This window comes from Tasmannia lanceolata, unplaced genomic scaffold (assembly GCF_043159265.1).
Source record: "Tasmannia lanceolata isolate RefF3 unplaced genomic scaffold, GAP_Taslan_0.1 ptg000016l, whole genome shotgun sequence".
Taxonomy (NCBI): domain Eukaryota; kingdom Viridiplantae; phylum Streptophyta; class Magnoliopsida; order Canellales; family Winteraceae; genus Tasmannia; species Tasmannia lanceolata.
In genome coordinates this window covers 17,826,768-17,842,522 of record NW_027518693.1, presented here as the reverse complement: position 1 = coordinate 17,842,522, position 15,755 = coordinate 17,826,768, and the positions used below count along the sequence as shown (strand labels likewise).

The 15,755-nt window shown below is 40.8% G+C and overlaps 1 protein-coding gene across 1 annotated transcript; it reads left to right on the top strand.

The window, feature by feature from the left end:
* Window positions 1–2,760: 2,760 nt before the first annotated feature.
* On the top strand, window positions 2,761–5,947 carry LOC143847964 (uncharacterized). Its single transcript, XM_077356737.1, has 2 exons — window positions 2,761–5,814; window positions 5,939–5,947. Exons 1-2 carry the CDS (start codon window positions 2,761–2,763, stop codon window positions 5,945–5,947), a joined length of 3,063 nt encoding a protein of 1,020 aa, XP_077212852.1.
* The last annotated feature ends 9,808 nt before the right edge of the window (window positions 5,948–15,755 follow it).

Genomic DNA, 15,755 nt, shown 5'->3' with positions numbered 1-15,755 from the left:
TATTGGCTCCACGGGATAGATATAATGCGTGCCTCATGGGATATCACTATCCAGATGGTGCTGTTGTATCTATTACCAAGCTATGCGCCAGTGCTGCAGTCGTAAACACTCGGTGTACTTGTGTTTACAGCAGCCGGTGAGCAATGAAGCATACTGTATATAACACTCGGTGTACTTGTGTTATATACTTAAAGTATGGATCATATGCATAGTACCTGATATTGAGTCCGGAGCTCTACTTTCATTTTACATATATTATGTACATGGATATATATGTTGATTTAGTAAAACCCAATTAGGATCTGCATGTGCTTATATATATATTGCATTCATATAAGGACGAAACATGTGTTGCTTACACATGTTGGAGCTTAGATTTAGGAGCCATGTCCTATCCATAGATTATTGCAGTTCACCTTATGTGGCTACAGACGCAGTCCTAATACACTCACATGTCTGTCTTGAGTCAAGCTTCTTGACTCTATGGGATCATCTTTTAGGGCTGGTGCCCCTGGTTAGGATATATATGTATATATCTATATTTTGATTATCAGATTAGAGCCTACTCATTAGTGAGGCTTCCTTATTTAATCAAATTAGGCATATCAGTCCGTTCTTCGGATCTAGACCCGACCAGTGGCTTTTACTTGCCCTCTCATGGTCGTGGCCTATCTTTTGCTCTAGTCATGGAGATTTTGTCCATATATCTTTTGATTATAAGTTTAGGACCTACTTTCTAGTAGAGATTCCTAGCTTGAATCAATCAATCGTGTATATTCATTTTCCAGATCTAAACCTAGCTAGTGGCTTCTACCTGTCACCCTCATAGCTATGGTTTATTCCTTGACCCAGTGATGATAAATATTACCTGTTTTCATCCTTCAAATGCAAACCTCATTTATCCATTCTTTTGTTGTATTACTCAGATTATTGTTCGTCCTGTCTTAGATATGGTCGATAGCTTGTCTGCTGTCTCTATGACCATAGTCTATCATTATTGATCTTCTTGATCGTACATTTTGTCGTCCACCTTTCAGATTTAGATCCGGTCTATGATCTACTTTTGTCATTTTATGACCGTGGTCTCTTCCCTGAGTTTCTGATCATCTTTGATCATCAATGGAACATTTGATGTCGCCAATTATATCATTCTTGTGATTATTGGTTAAATCCATCTTTATTCTTTGTTTATTCCAAGTTATTCTCCATTCCCTAATTATCCCATCCTATTCTTTGTGTTTAGGTTAAATCATGGCGAATAATTTGTTGAAAGGCTGGATAAGCGAGACTATTGGGGCTCTTCCGCTAGAATCCTCGGATAGGAGTATGGCTGATCGGTTCATCTGTGCCTTCAGTCATTTGAGTGTTTCCGATATAAATTGGAAGTTTCTCCAAGCAGCCACTAGATTCTGGGATCCTAATCTTCATGTTTTTCGATTTGGATCATTCGAGCTTTGTCCTATATTCGAAGATTGGTGTGCTTTATTAGAGCTCCCAACAGATGGACTTTGGATACAATCTTCGAACATAGATTCCTCTCATTCCATTTTTTGCAAGCTATTCAAAAATCAAACCGTTGATGCACTTTCATGCTTAACGGATACGTGTGTGCAAGTTCAAAAACTCATCACCCTTTTTTCTGAAAACGTCGATCCTACTAGCTCTCGTTTTCAGAGTTGTCGACGCAATGCTTTGATTTTTAGTGTCTTTGCGCGATATGTCATTCGGAAAAACCCTCGTGTTGCTCCGTTAACCTTGTTAACTGTGGTAGACCAAATTAACAAAGGGAGGAATCCCATTCCTACCATGTTAGCAGAGACCTTTTTGGGACTAGATCTTATTGCTTCCCAAAATATCAAAGACAATTTCTGTGGGTGTGTGAAGTTGTTGTATGTCTGGCTTGGTGAAAAATTTCAAATTCTTCAGCGACAAAAACAAAATCCGTATACCCTGAAGAATTTCCATACATGGAAACCAATAGCCAACCAACCTCAGTCCGTTGATGAATGGCACAATTGGTTACAACATGTAGAGGAGAGCCAATTTCGCTGGGTGAGTCATTCATGTTTTCATGTTTTTACTAGCACTTACCCACATTCATTTGTTTACCTCATGGGTACCGAGAAGTCTTCCTTTTATGCACCCATTCGAATTCTCCATCAGATTACGGGAATTCCATGTCCTCCCGGAATCATAGTCCCTCCTCTTTGTGAAGATCTTACTCCTGATCTCGTCCGATCCATTGTGGCTGCTTGGGGAAACAAAAATATAGAAAGGAGGCTAGGTCTATCTCGCAAATTCCGACGTGGAGAAATATCGGAAGAGCCCGCAAGCCGGCGAGCTCGGATTGAGGAACCTTGAAGATCCATATCATGTTTTGTTATTCCGATTTCTGCATTTCCCATTCTTGTCAGTCTGTTTATCCAGCTGTGATCAGAGATTATTTTTTCATCCGTTGTAATCACAATTTGGATTTTATTAATGAAAGTGTGTTTTTGTTTCTTTTGTCATTGTTTGATCAAGATAGTTTTCTCGATTATCAAAATTTTAATCTAGTGATTATACTTCCATTTCAGGATTCTTGATTGAGCAGCCATTGCTCCTAAGAAAATCCTCGTTTCAAAACCAACCTGGTCCCGTCAGACATCTGATTCCAGGCTGAGCCGGCAATCCTTGTCACCTTTTTCTTTTACTTCTCCTTTATCGCCTTCCTTGAATTTTCAAGAAATACTTTCACCAGTCCAACCAACCCCTGAAATGATGGCAGAGAATGGGCAAAATAGTATGGACACCAATGAGATGATGAAAGCTATAATGTTACAATTGAGTACCATTAATGAAGAAATAGCCCGATTAAAGAATGACAGAGAATCTACTACCAAGAATCCTGCACCTCAGCAAACCCCAATCATGCCTCGCCCACCTCCTACGATGGCTCAGCCTCCTGTGTTGCCAATCTTTGACAATTCTGATGACGAGCAGTATGAAGAGGAGAACTGTCGCCCCCATCTGGATAAAGGCAAGGGGATAGTCGATAGGTTGGATAAGATGGCGCAGGAGATGGAGAGCATGAAAATGCAGGGTCCGAAAAAATTAAACATGGCCGAGTATATGATAATACCGGGAGTTGTGCTACCTCCTAATTTCAAGATGCCGGATCATGATAAGTATGATGGGACAGGATGTCCCAAGAGTCATCTGAAAGCCCTTATTCCTCTCTTACAGCAGCATGGGCTTACTCCAGAGCAGATTGCTCTTCTTTTCCCTAGATCTCTTACTGGAACAGCAAAGAAATGGTTTTTAAGCTTGAAAACCGAAGAGATCAGAACTCTGGAGGATATTGCCAATAGATTTGTTGAGCAATTCTCCATGGAGGAGGGAATAGATGTGACAAAAAGAGATCTGAAGGCGCTGAAACAAGGGCACAATGAAACCTTCACTTCTTTCATTCGCCGATGGAGGCGTAAAGCGGCGCAGATGACACATCGATTATCAGATGCCGATCAAATTAAGATTGTTGTCAAGAACCTATCCCCGCAATACTATCATCACATGGCTATTCAGTATTTTCTGGACTTCAATCATCTGATAAAAACAGGGACTCAAATCGAAGATGCTTTGTCCAAGGGACTAAGATCAAGATCTTCGTCTGATGTGAGAGAGGGAAAAAGACCTATTGTGGCACCGAAGGAGGTGCACAATCTTAACTATACCAGGCCTTCCAGTTATGCCAGACCACCGGGTTATGATCAACCACCATCCAGAACGGTGACTGAAGTCAGGAGGCCTATTGAAAAGAAGGTTTTTCGTCAGTTTGACCCCCTCCCTTACTCCTTATCAGTGGCTTTGAAGAAGTTGCTGAGAGATAAAAAGATTACTTTGTTGGAACCTAGAGAGCTTCCCAACCCTTTGCCCAAGTATTGGAGGAAGGACCAATACTGCGATTATCATCAGAATTCAGGACATTTGACTGACAAATGCATGGCTTTAAGACACAAGATCCAAGACATGATAGAAGCAAAGGATCTTGCCGTTGAAGTACCGAACGTCACTCGAAACCCATTGCCTACACATGCAATGCCTCCCCCGAACGTGTATGCCATTTTCACTGAAGAAATCCTCTTAGATCACTCCCGTATTTGTGCGGTTATTTCTGATAGACCGTATATTCTGAGATGGGATGAAGAAGATGAAGCGATCGAAAACAAGAAACCTTATGTACTATCCCCTCTAGATGAAGGATTAACAGGATCCTCTGAGTGTTCTTGTTCTTATGTCCTCAAGAGTGAGGAGGAGGAAGAGATGAAAGAAAAGATCCCTTATGTTTTAAGATTGGAAGAAGAAGACTTGTTGCTTCTGGAAGATCAGTGTGACGAGCTCCGCCATGTCACACGAGGTGGTCGTGTCTTCAAACCTGCAGAACTCAGAGCAGAAAATCCTGCCGAAGTCGTAAGAGCTGCAGAGAATCTGAAACAGAAGCAGACTGTGGATGAAGAGGAAGAAAATTTGTTGAAACAACTGAAGAAGACACAAGCTAACGTGTCCATCTGGGGTTTACTAATGGCATCACCGAAACACAGACAGGTTGTGCTTCGAGAATTAAATGCCTCTCAAGTATCAGTTGAAATTACCCCCGATGAGTTGGTCAATCTCGTGGCAATGACCAGGGTTTCTAAAACATTGTCATTTACTGATGAGGATCTGCCTCAAGAAGGAAGAGATCACACAAGACCTCTCCGTATCACCATACTGTGTAACAAGAGGAGAGTCCCCGAGGTATTAGTGGATAATGGGTCGGCTTTAAATGTATGTCCTTTAAGCACCGCCACTACCCTGGGATTCGGGCCAGCCGATTTTATCCCGTCGGAACAGGGGATATTGGCATATGACGGGACCAGAAGAGATGTCATCGGGACACTCGCCACAGAAGTCGAAATAGGAGGTGAAACTTTCGAGATAGAGTTTCAGGTTCTTGACATCAAAACATCTTTCTTTCTCCTGCTTGGCCGGCCGTGGCTTCATAAAGTTGGAGTCGTTCCTTCCACACTTCACCAGAAATTGAAATTTGTCCGAAACAATCGGGTGATCACAGTGCGAGGCGACCCTGAGCCGGAAATTGGTCAAATAACATCTGAATTGATCACTGAAAAATCAAGAGATGTTAGTTTAACTGGCTTTTCATTAGAAGTCTCTACTATTTCCTTTGGGGAAGCAATGAATGAAGAAATAATGTTTCTCTCGAGCACAAACACCCAAGTAGTAAAGATAATGAGAAAATATGGTTATGTCCCAGGAGCTGGCCTGGGAAGAAATCTACAGGGCCCTACTGAGTGGCCAGAGTTGAAAGCAGTCGGCGGATTATTCGGGTTAGGGTACGAGCCAACTCCGAAAGAGGTTCAAGAAATGAAGCGTTATATGATGAAGTGGGCTGAATGCCGTCGTCGGGGTACAGAATTTCCGACAGGACCGTACAGCATGATTATGAACGGCCGATTCAGAAAAGAAGGGGCAGACTGTCCGTTCTATGGTTTTCCTGAGACCTGGTGCGATAAGACTGGGAAGAGGCTTCCAGGGTTAGAGATCTTCTTCACAGATGAGTTGTCAGAAGATTTCTACAGTGAGCAGTTTGCCTTGGCTTCGATAGCAGAAAAACCAGCTGCAGATTGGGCAGAAAATATTGAGCCGCATCTCCTAGACTCCCTATATCAGGTTGAGGCCCCAATCGTCGCTATGATTGGAGGAGATGTGCCCTTCACGAGCCCAAGGGATTGCATTACTCCAGCCACTGGACCTTTAGACAATTGGACCGCACAGGTTATACCCCAAGTAGTCCTCCAGTATAGTCCAGTCCTTTCAAAAGAGTCAGTCATTTCAAAAAATGTGTCAGTTTCTGAGTTCAACCCAGAGTCTGTCATTTCTAACTTTTCTTTTGATGCAGGTACCATAGAGGTCGGAGTAGTTCTCGGAGGTGGTGAAGAGTCGGTCCCTGTCGAGTCTCAGTCAGAGGATGTTTTTGCTGATTCTTCATTTGTACATAGTCCTGTCTATGTTGATACTGATGTCAACATGTCATTTCATTTGAATTCAGAGTCTGTAACGCCCGATGTGGGTGAATCATTCGATGTAATCATCAATTCTGCAAAAGAAATAAAAGATTCATTTGTGTACGATCCTGTCTTTATTTCTAATTCTGTTTCTGATTCTGCTTCAAAGCCTGATCAAATAACTAATAATAATAATAATCAAGACTCCCCCTCAAACGAGGAAGCCGACGAAACTCCTTTTGAAATCAAATACATGATTCAACAAGAGGAGATTCGCCGAGCAAAACCACTCGAAGAAGAAATTGAAACCGTAAATATAGGTGATGAAACTTTAATTCGGGAGATTCGGATTGGCAAAACTTTATCTCCTGAAGAGCGCGAAGAATTAATCACCTTGCTAAAAGAGTTTAAGGAGGTTTTTGCTTGGTCTTACGATGACATGCCGGGATTGAGTGAGGACATTGTGCAACACAAATTACCTCTAATTCCTGGCATCAAGCCGAAGAAGCAAAAACTCCGAAAACTTAAAACAGAATGGGAGTTGAAAGTTCATGATGAGGTTAAGAAGCTACTTGAAGTAAAATTCATTGAAGTAGTGGAATATCCCGAATGGCTTGCAAATATAGTTCCTGTGCCCAAGAAAGATGGAAAAGTCAGGATGTGCGTTGATTTCAGAGATCTGAATAAGGCGAGCCCAAAAGATGACTTTCCTCTTCCGAACATCGATATCCTGGTAGACAACACTGCTGGACATGCTCTGTTATCTTTCATGGATGGGTTTTCAGGCTACAACCAGATCAAGATGGCGCCTGAGGATATGATGAAGACGGCATTTATTACTCAATGGGGGACGTACTGTTACCGAGTAATGCCGTTTGGCCTCAAAAATGCTGGAGCTACCTATCAGAGGGCTGCGACAACTCTTCTTCATGACATGATTCACAAAGAGGTCGAGGTCTATGTAGATGACATGATTGTCAAAGGAAGGACTCGGCCAGAGCATACAATCGCTTTGAGAAAGTTCTTCGAGCGAATCCGAAAGTTTCAACTTCGCTTGAACCCAAATAAATGTGTATTTGGGGTCACGTCAGGGAAGTTGCTGGGATTCATGGTCAGTGAAAGAGGAATCGAAGTGGACCCTCAGAAAATCAAGGCTATCCAAGAAATGCAACCACCAAAGACGGAAAAGCAAATTCGTGGATTCCTTGGCAAAGTGCAATACTTGAGGAGATTCATATCTCATTTAACTATGACATGTGAACCCATCTTCAAATTATTGAAAAAGAATTCCTCCAAGAAATGGAATGAAGAATGTCAGGAAGCATTTGAAAAGGTCAAGCAGTGTTTGTCTTTGCCTCCTGTCTTATCCCCAGTCATTCCTGGTCAACCATTGTTGATGTATTTGTCCATCACAGATACAGCAATGGGTTGTATGCTTGCTCAGCAAGATGTAGGATCTAAGAAGGAGAAGCCTATCTACTACATCAGTAAGAAAATGCTAGAGTACGAGATAAAGTACACTATCTTGGAAAAGACTTGTCTAGCATTAGTCTGGGCGACTCAAAGGCTAAGACATTATCTCTTATCGAATAAGGTATTTCTGCTTTCACGGATGGATCCGTTGAAATACTTATTCGAGAAGCCCGCCCTTACAGGAAGAACTGCAAGATGGTTGCTATTGTTATCTGAGTTTGACATCACATACGTCACTCAGAAATCCGTCAAAGGACGGGTTATTGCTGAGCAGCTAGCTGATGCTCCTGTTGAGGAGAATGCTTTTCTGAAGGCTGAATTTCCTGATGAAGAGATCATGGAACTTGAAGAAGAAATTCCAAGTACTAGATGGACAATGTACTTTGATGGAGCCGTTAACAATCGAGGACAAGGAATAGGAGCAGTGCTTGTATCTCCCAAGAAAGAATACATCCCAATATCCATCAAGTTACAATTCGAATGTACAAATAACATGGCAGAGTACGAAGCTTGTATCGCAGGACTTGAGGCAGCTTTAATTTTGAAAGTCCAAGAGATTGATGTATTTGGAGATTCAATTCTGATAATTTGTCAAACCAATGGTAATTGGAAGACAAGAGAATCGAAATTGATCCCGTATAATTTCTATCTCGAATCTCTGGCGAAGAAATTCAAGAGTATCACATTTACCCATCTGTCGAGAAACAAGAATCATTTTGCAGACGCCTTGGCTACTTTAGCCTCGATGTTGGATATTTCTGAGACAATGGAGGTTCAGCCTTTAGCTGTGAGGTCGCAATGGGCTCCAGCGCATGTAAATGCCATTGAGATATCAGCGCGATGTCCAGATGGAAAACCGTGGTATACTGATATCCGAAATCTCATTTCAGGCAAGGGGCATCCCCCTGAAGCTTCCAGCAAAGAAAGAAAAACTCTTCAGAGATTCGCCGCTAACTTCATCATTTGTGGTGAAGAATTGTACAGAAGATCCTTTGATGGGATTCAGCTTCTGTGTGTTGATGAAGATCAGGCTGCGGAGCTCATTGAACAAACACATGAAGGTGTTTGTGGTCCTCACATGAATGGTAAAATGCTATCAAGGAAGATCCTTAGACTCGGTTTCTATTGGCCCTCAATGGAAACAGATTGTTTCGCATTTGTGAAGAAATGTCATAAATGCCAAGTCTATGCGAATCTTATTCATGTGCCTCCGTCAGAGCTGCATTCTATGACCTCGCCATGGCCATTTTCAATATGGGGGATTGATATCATTGGCAAAGTTTATCCTAAGTCGTCAAGTGGGCACGAGTACATCTTGGTGGCCATTGACTATTTCACGAAGTGGATAGAAGCTGCTTCATATGCTTCCATAACTTCCAATACAGTTGCGAAGTTCATCCGTGCAAACATCATTTGCAGATATGGAGTACCTCATGAGTTGATTTCTGACAATGGATCTCACTTCAAGAAAGAGGTAGTGCACCTGTGCGAAGAATTTAAAATCAAGCATCACAAGTCATCTCCTTACAGACCGCAGACAAATGGTGCTGTAGAGGCGGCAAATAAGAATATCAAAGTCATAATCAGCAAAATGACTGAAACTTATAAAGATTGGTCGAATAAACTCCCGTATGCTTTGTGGGCTTACAGGACGTCGATCAGATCCTCTACAGGTGTAACTCCGTACTCTCTAGTTTACGGAATGGAAGCAGTCCTCCCTGTTGAAGTGAGAATCCCGTCTTTAAGAGTTATGATGGAAACGAATCTGCCAGAGTCTGAGTGGGCCAAAGCCAGACATGATGAATTGCAGATGATTGATGAAAAGAGGCTCAGAGCCTTATACCACATCCAAGGTTATCAGAGAAGAATTGAAAGGGCATTCAATAAGAAAGTCAAGGTTCGAGACCTGAAACCAGGAGATCTCGTCTTGAAGTCTTATCGAGCACCGGTGTTCGATCCCAGAGGAAAATTCAGACCAAACTGGTCTGGTCCTTATATTGTTGATAAGGTCCTGCCTGGAAAAGCCGTAAGACTCCTCAATGAAAATGGTGAAAAATTAACAGAACCTACAAACCTGGACCAACTAAAGAAGTACTATGCTTAAATACACCAGGAGGCCATCCTTGATCGATCAGAGCCAAAAGCTAACAACCCAAAAGTCAAAATACCGTTTGCAAACCCTTTGGGCCTATAAAAAAAAAATCCCTTTTTCTTGACAAACACAAACCAGGGGCATCTTTTATGACTTGCGTCATAAAAGATAGTAAGCTTGAACTACGTTCTGACCTGATTCCTTTCTACAGGATACGTAGGCCACCTGATTAATTCGGGTTCGGTCAAATTCTTCAAATCCTTCAAATCTTTCAAATACTTGAAAATATGAAAGAAAGAACAAAACAAAAAATCCTTGAAACCTCAAAAATGGGCGAACTACGCGGACCTGATTCCCATTTTCTTTGGGGATACGTAGGCAGTCTGGAGGGCCAGATTCGGTTAAATACATAAAACAAACCAAAATTTTAACCTGTTTGAACCCAAGCCTACCTAAAAGTCCTTCTGGTGTATTTTAGGTCCAGGTTTGTAGAGAAACAGAAAGAAAAGAAAAAAATGATGGAGTCTTAGACCCGCTAGACTGAAAACCCGAAAGGGCGGTCTAGGCAAAAATTAGGGTCATTCACCTGCTAAGTTGAAAACCCGAAAGGGCGGCTTAGGCAAAAATCAAGGTGCAGAGCATGCTGGATAAAAAATCTGCAAGGGCAGACAGTCCAGGCAAAATATAAGACAGGCGGTCCGCCAAATCAAAAACCTGAAAAGGTGATTTGGTCATGGCAGTGACTTCAAAAGGATAAAACCTCTGAATGCCAGCAAGACTTTTATTTCTTCTGAGGCATTACTCTGAAGTCTGAGTAAGCGCCAGTAGAGATTCTTCTGACACTCTATAAGCTAAGGAGTTAAGACTAAGCAAACCAAAGGGATAATCACCATGACGGAAAACCTGAAAAAAGGAATGAAACGCCTTTAAATACAGTTTTTAAAAGATTCTAAGAAGTGGTAGACTATACCATTTTAAAATACTTATCAGGCTGAAAAGCAGATTCAGTTTCTCTTAGAATCCAAGTCATGGTCGAAGTCCTCTTTTATTGTTAGCCACAGTTCAGTCCTTGTCAAAGTCAAGGTTAAACTCCAAAGTCTTGTGTGGGGAGTCCTGTGTGGTCAATGTCTCTCCAAGGTGGGAGTGATGGAAAAATGATGAAGTCGTGGATCCTTGAAAATGATACAGAGCAGAACAGAATTCAGAAGGATAGTACTCAGACCATTCGAAGTATTAGCAGCGGACAGAAAGAGAAGAAAATTAGCAGATTCAGTCTGTTATATATAAAAAGATTTGTAATTTCAAAAATTCAGGAAATGAAATCCTTTTTTACCTTTTTCCCTGTGTTTGCTCTCCTATGAATTTGTCATGGAAGTAAATTCATACTAGGGGCATTTTTTTTTTATAACCTGTTCAGGTTATAAAAGATATCAAGTGAACTCTGATATTTGAGATAATTATTTTCATTAAGTGAAGATAAGAAGAGCTTCAGTAAGGCTTTAGTCAAATTCCTCTGAGAGTCTTTCTTATCATCTTATTGAAAACCTATCTCATAATCCCCAGTGGAGTTTCTATCCAAAATGTAAATAAACCAAGCATTCAAATTAAATCATCTGCATCTGTGCATAAACCGTCTAGCCTCCGAGCTAAAAAATCAAGCTTTTATGCATAAATTCCTTGCCTCTGAGCATAAACCCTGCCTCTGAGCATAAATTCTTGCCTCTGAGCATAAAACTTTGCCTCCGAGCATAAACCCTACTTCTGAACACAAATCCTTGCCTCCGAGCATAAAATCCTGCCTCTGAGCATAAATTCCTTGCCTCCGAGCATAAAACCCTGCCTCCGATGTATAAAATCCTTGCCTCCGAGCATAAAATCCTGCCTCTGAGCATAAATTCCTTGCCTCCGAGCATAAAACCCTGCCTCCGATGTATAAAATCCTTGCCTCCGAGCATAAGTCCTTGCCTCTGAGCATAAAACTTTGCTTCCAAGCATAAATCCTCGCCTCTGTGCAAAAGACTCAGGCCTACGAGCTAAAATTCCCTAACATCTAAGCTAAAACCTTTCAACCTCCGTGCATAAACCATTTTGCCTCTGAGCATAAAACCATCCACCTCTGAGCATAAAACCAACACTCCTAACAAACCAACCCTCTAATAATTCAACCTTCACCAAATCATTTTCTCCATCCTGTTCCCTAAATCAATTTTGGGGCTAGTCAAAATGTGACGTCTGTTCAACTTTGACATTCGCGCGACAAGTGCGCTTTGCCAAAGAGGGGCATCTGTAGACACCCCATTTTGACTAAGCCCTACACCTTCCCAGCTTGTGCCAAATCCATCCGAATCTCAGCATTGGGGTCCCAAACCTCACCCTAGGCTGGATTCGGGTCTCTTTTAACCCCTTTGCAAAATTTCATCATGATCTGAGCGCGTTTGCCCAGCAATCGGGCTAAGAGGGTGTGTGTAGTGTAAATAGGGGGGAGGCCCGCTAAGCTTTTCATTTTACTCTGAAATCCGTGTATTTGAAGGAAAGTTCCCGTCATCCAAAGACCTTAAATGCCCATGAATACATTTTTGGAAACCTTAAGACCCCAGAAAAATCCCTGCAAAATTCCAGAAAGATCCGACGAAAAAATTCACAAAAGACAAGTGGAGTTAGTGCAGTTATCAAGCGTGGGGAGGGTGCATTAGCCAACTGGGGTCGCGCATGTGTGCGCTTATCAAATGGGAGTGCTGATATCAACCACTCATTTTCCTTTAAATAAAGGCTTAAGCCTCATTTTACAGATCTGAAACTTTTTCTTAATTTTTTTTTAGAGAGAGATGCTCTGAGGAGAGAGAAATCAAATCTCGTCCAAACCCTCCGATCGTTTTCCGGTCTCCACTCCTTCGTCTCCGGCAATCACGATCTCCGCCGATTCACCTTCTGCATCAAGCATCTTGCAGAGAGAGAGATTCGTTTTAGAGAGAGAAATGGAGAGAAAGCTAGTGAGATAAAGTAAATCTCACCTTTTTTTTTTCTCTCGATCTTCTCCGGCGAGATCCACCGGAGCTCTGGTAGAATTTGTACTCTCTAATCATCTTCTCCATCTATTCTTGTCTCAATTTCAAGCAAATCTTGATTTCTCTTTCGGAACATTAGCTTGTTTAGTTTTTCCGATCGGAAATTTCTTTTTCTCCGACATTTTCTTCTCCAGCAGATGTTCATTTGAACAACAGATCTGAACTCTGATGTTCCGGCCGGCCATCACTATAACCTCCTTCTTCTCCTGCCAGATCCACCGGAGCTCTGGCAAAAATCTGCAACCTCAGATCTACTCATTTCTGAAGCCTAAACCCTAGCCTTCTTCTCTGGCGAGATTTCGCCCGAATCTGGAGATCCGACTGCCGGAGTTCTTCTAGATCATCATTGCTACATCCGTTTCCCTCTTATACTCATCCAAATTCAAGATCCAAACTCTCAAGCCCTAGATCTACCTTCTGAAACCCTAGAAAAACCCTAACTCCGATCAAATCACTCTCAGCATCATTTTCTGAAAGTTAGATCTCATATTTGAAAGAGGTGAAGAAGATATAAAGTGAACATTAATCTAAGCATGGGAAAAGGCCTTCATTTAGGGTTCTAAAAAAAGGCAGAGAAGGGAAAGATTGGTTTTGAAGTTTCCATGGTTTATAGCAAAGGAGAGACAGGAGTAAAACATCCGTAATAGGTACTCTCCTCTGTTCTTTCTTATATTATTCTAAGCCATGGGTAATTGCTTTTGATTTTAGTATCCTCTTTCTGATTAGGTGATGCTTAGTTTGTGAATATGTTTCTGATCTCATTTTTATTGTATCTTTGGTAGCTAATTCATGTCATTTTTTTTTTTTTTTTTAATTCTAGTTTTGGTTTTGATTCATATGTTACTGCTTTACCTTGAAAAAATGAGAGGATTGATCTTCACAGATATGAATTATCTAAGCGAATTCAGTTTTTTTTTTTTTTTTTTTTAAAAAAAAAACTCTGCACTTTCACCGTCATCATATCCTACTGTTCAGCTGAGCCATAAGCTTGGATTTCTGAGAATTCCTCTCTTCCTTATTTTGATTCTTTTATCTTCTTAAGTTATAAATAGAGAAAGAAAGAGAAAAATAATCCCCATTCGTTAATCCTATTTCTACAAATCCTTTTCTCAGCCCATAATCTTCTTCTCTGGTCGAAATTTGATCCTACAACCTCACTTGTTCTGGTTGTTATTTGTCTTGCTCACCTAATAATTATTATGGCCTTGGATTTGTTCAAATCTGGACCGCCTCATTCTTAGCCATTGAAACCTTGGTTGTTGATCATTATTGTCAGCATTGGCTAGAGCTTTGATCGCCATCACCATTATCCTTGGTCAAATGTTATAAATCCCATCGGCAGCCATTTCTTTATGGAGATTTTTGTAATTTTTGATAAGATTACTCGGAGTCCAGAGACCTTTACCAAGGCCATAATGTTTACATCTCTGGTGAATTTTTCCAATCTTAGATTTTTGCACCACAATTTCAGTAAGAATCCAAAAATCCGACGAGCTCTATTATTTTATTGGTTACTAATCTCATCAATTCTGGAAGAAGAAAAAACTCGTTAATTATCTTAAGTTGTTGGATCAAAAGCCAAACTATTGTTCAAAATAGTACCACATCTAAAAGGGGTAATCTCCATCTCAATTTGCTTGTTGAATTATTTTATCCAATGGAATTGTGTTGATCATGGTTTACATAAGTTTTCTTTGATTCCCTAACCTGTTGCTCTTCTTGCTGATTTCTATAAAAAAAAAAAAAAAAACTATTTTATTAGTGTAAGGTCATTAACAAAGTTTTTTTTTTTTATCTTAATTTTCATTAAAAAAAAAAAAAAAAAAAAAAAAAAAGAAAGAAAGAAAGAAGGGGGCTCTAATTGTATATGTATGAGAAAGCATCTCACTTGTATGTAATTCGTTCAGTAATGTGAATTAATTCTTAAAGGAAGCCTTCCAACTGTTTGATATATTGTTGAAGTAAATCCTCTCATCCCCACACCCACCCTGTATACACTAGGCTTCGATTCATCCTCACATCCTTGATGACAGCAGCCCCTATTCCATTTGTATATGGGCAGCCCTCATCCTTTTGATATCAACAGCCCTCCCATCCCATTTGATAATTTTAGCCCCATCTCATTTGACATGTACAGCCATCATGTCCCATTTGTATATGAACAGCCCTTAGCTCTTCAAATGAACAACTAGTCTAGTGTCCACCCAATACCCATCAAGTGCCTCACCTTTCCATAACCAGTGCTTAACCAGCCCAATGATTTATGTATATTTTCTGCACATTTCTGCCGTCCATTTTTGCACATAACTGCTGTCCTGTATTGTATATATCTGCTGCCCATAGGTTATGCCCACAAGCACATAACTGCTGTCCTGTATTGTATATATATGCTGCCCATAGGTTATGCCCACAAGCACATAACTGCTGTCCTGTATTGTATATATCTGCTGCCCATAGGTTATGCCCACAAGCACATAACTGCTGTCCTGTATTGTATATATATGCTGCCCATAGGTTATGCCCACAAGCACATAACTGCTGTCCTGTATTGTATATATCTGCTGCCCATTTAGTTTTGTCCACAAGCACATAACTTGTCCATTATTTAGCACATAATCTGTCACTGTTTTGGCACAAAATCTGTCACTGTTTTGACATATGTTGTTACTCCTATTGGACACAGATTTTCGTCCATATGGTTACCCCTGTTTGGAGCAGATTTAGCCTTATTTTACACCAATTCAGTACACATATCAGCCCAAATTTTGCACTAAATCTGCCTATAAATTCTGTCCCATCTTATGCACAAAATCTGTCTTCAAATCAGCCCCTGTGCTGTGCACAATCCAGTACAATGTTTAGCGTAGAATCTGTTTACAATCTGGCTACCTGTTTGATACATTTCTGCATGTATATTCAACCCATGTTTCAACTCACAGTTTTGACAAAATCTGTCCACAAGTTATGCACCAGTCTTTGCATAAATTCATGTATATTCAGCACATGTTTTAACTCACAGTTTTGACAAAATCTGTCCACAAGTTATGCACCAGTCTTTGCATAAATTCTGTCCATATTCAG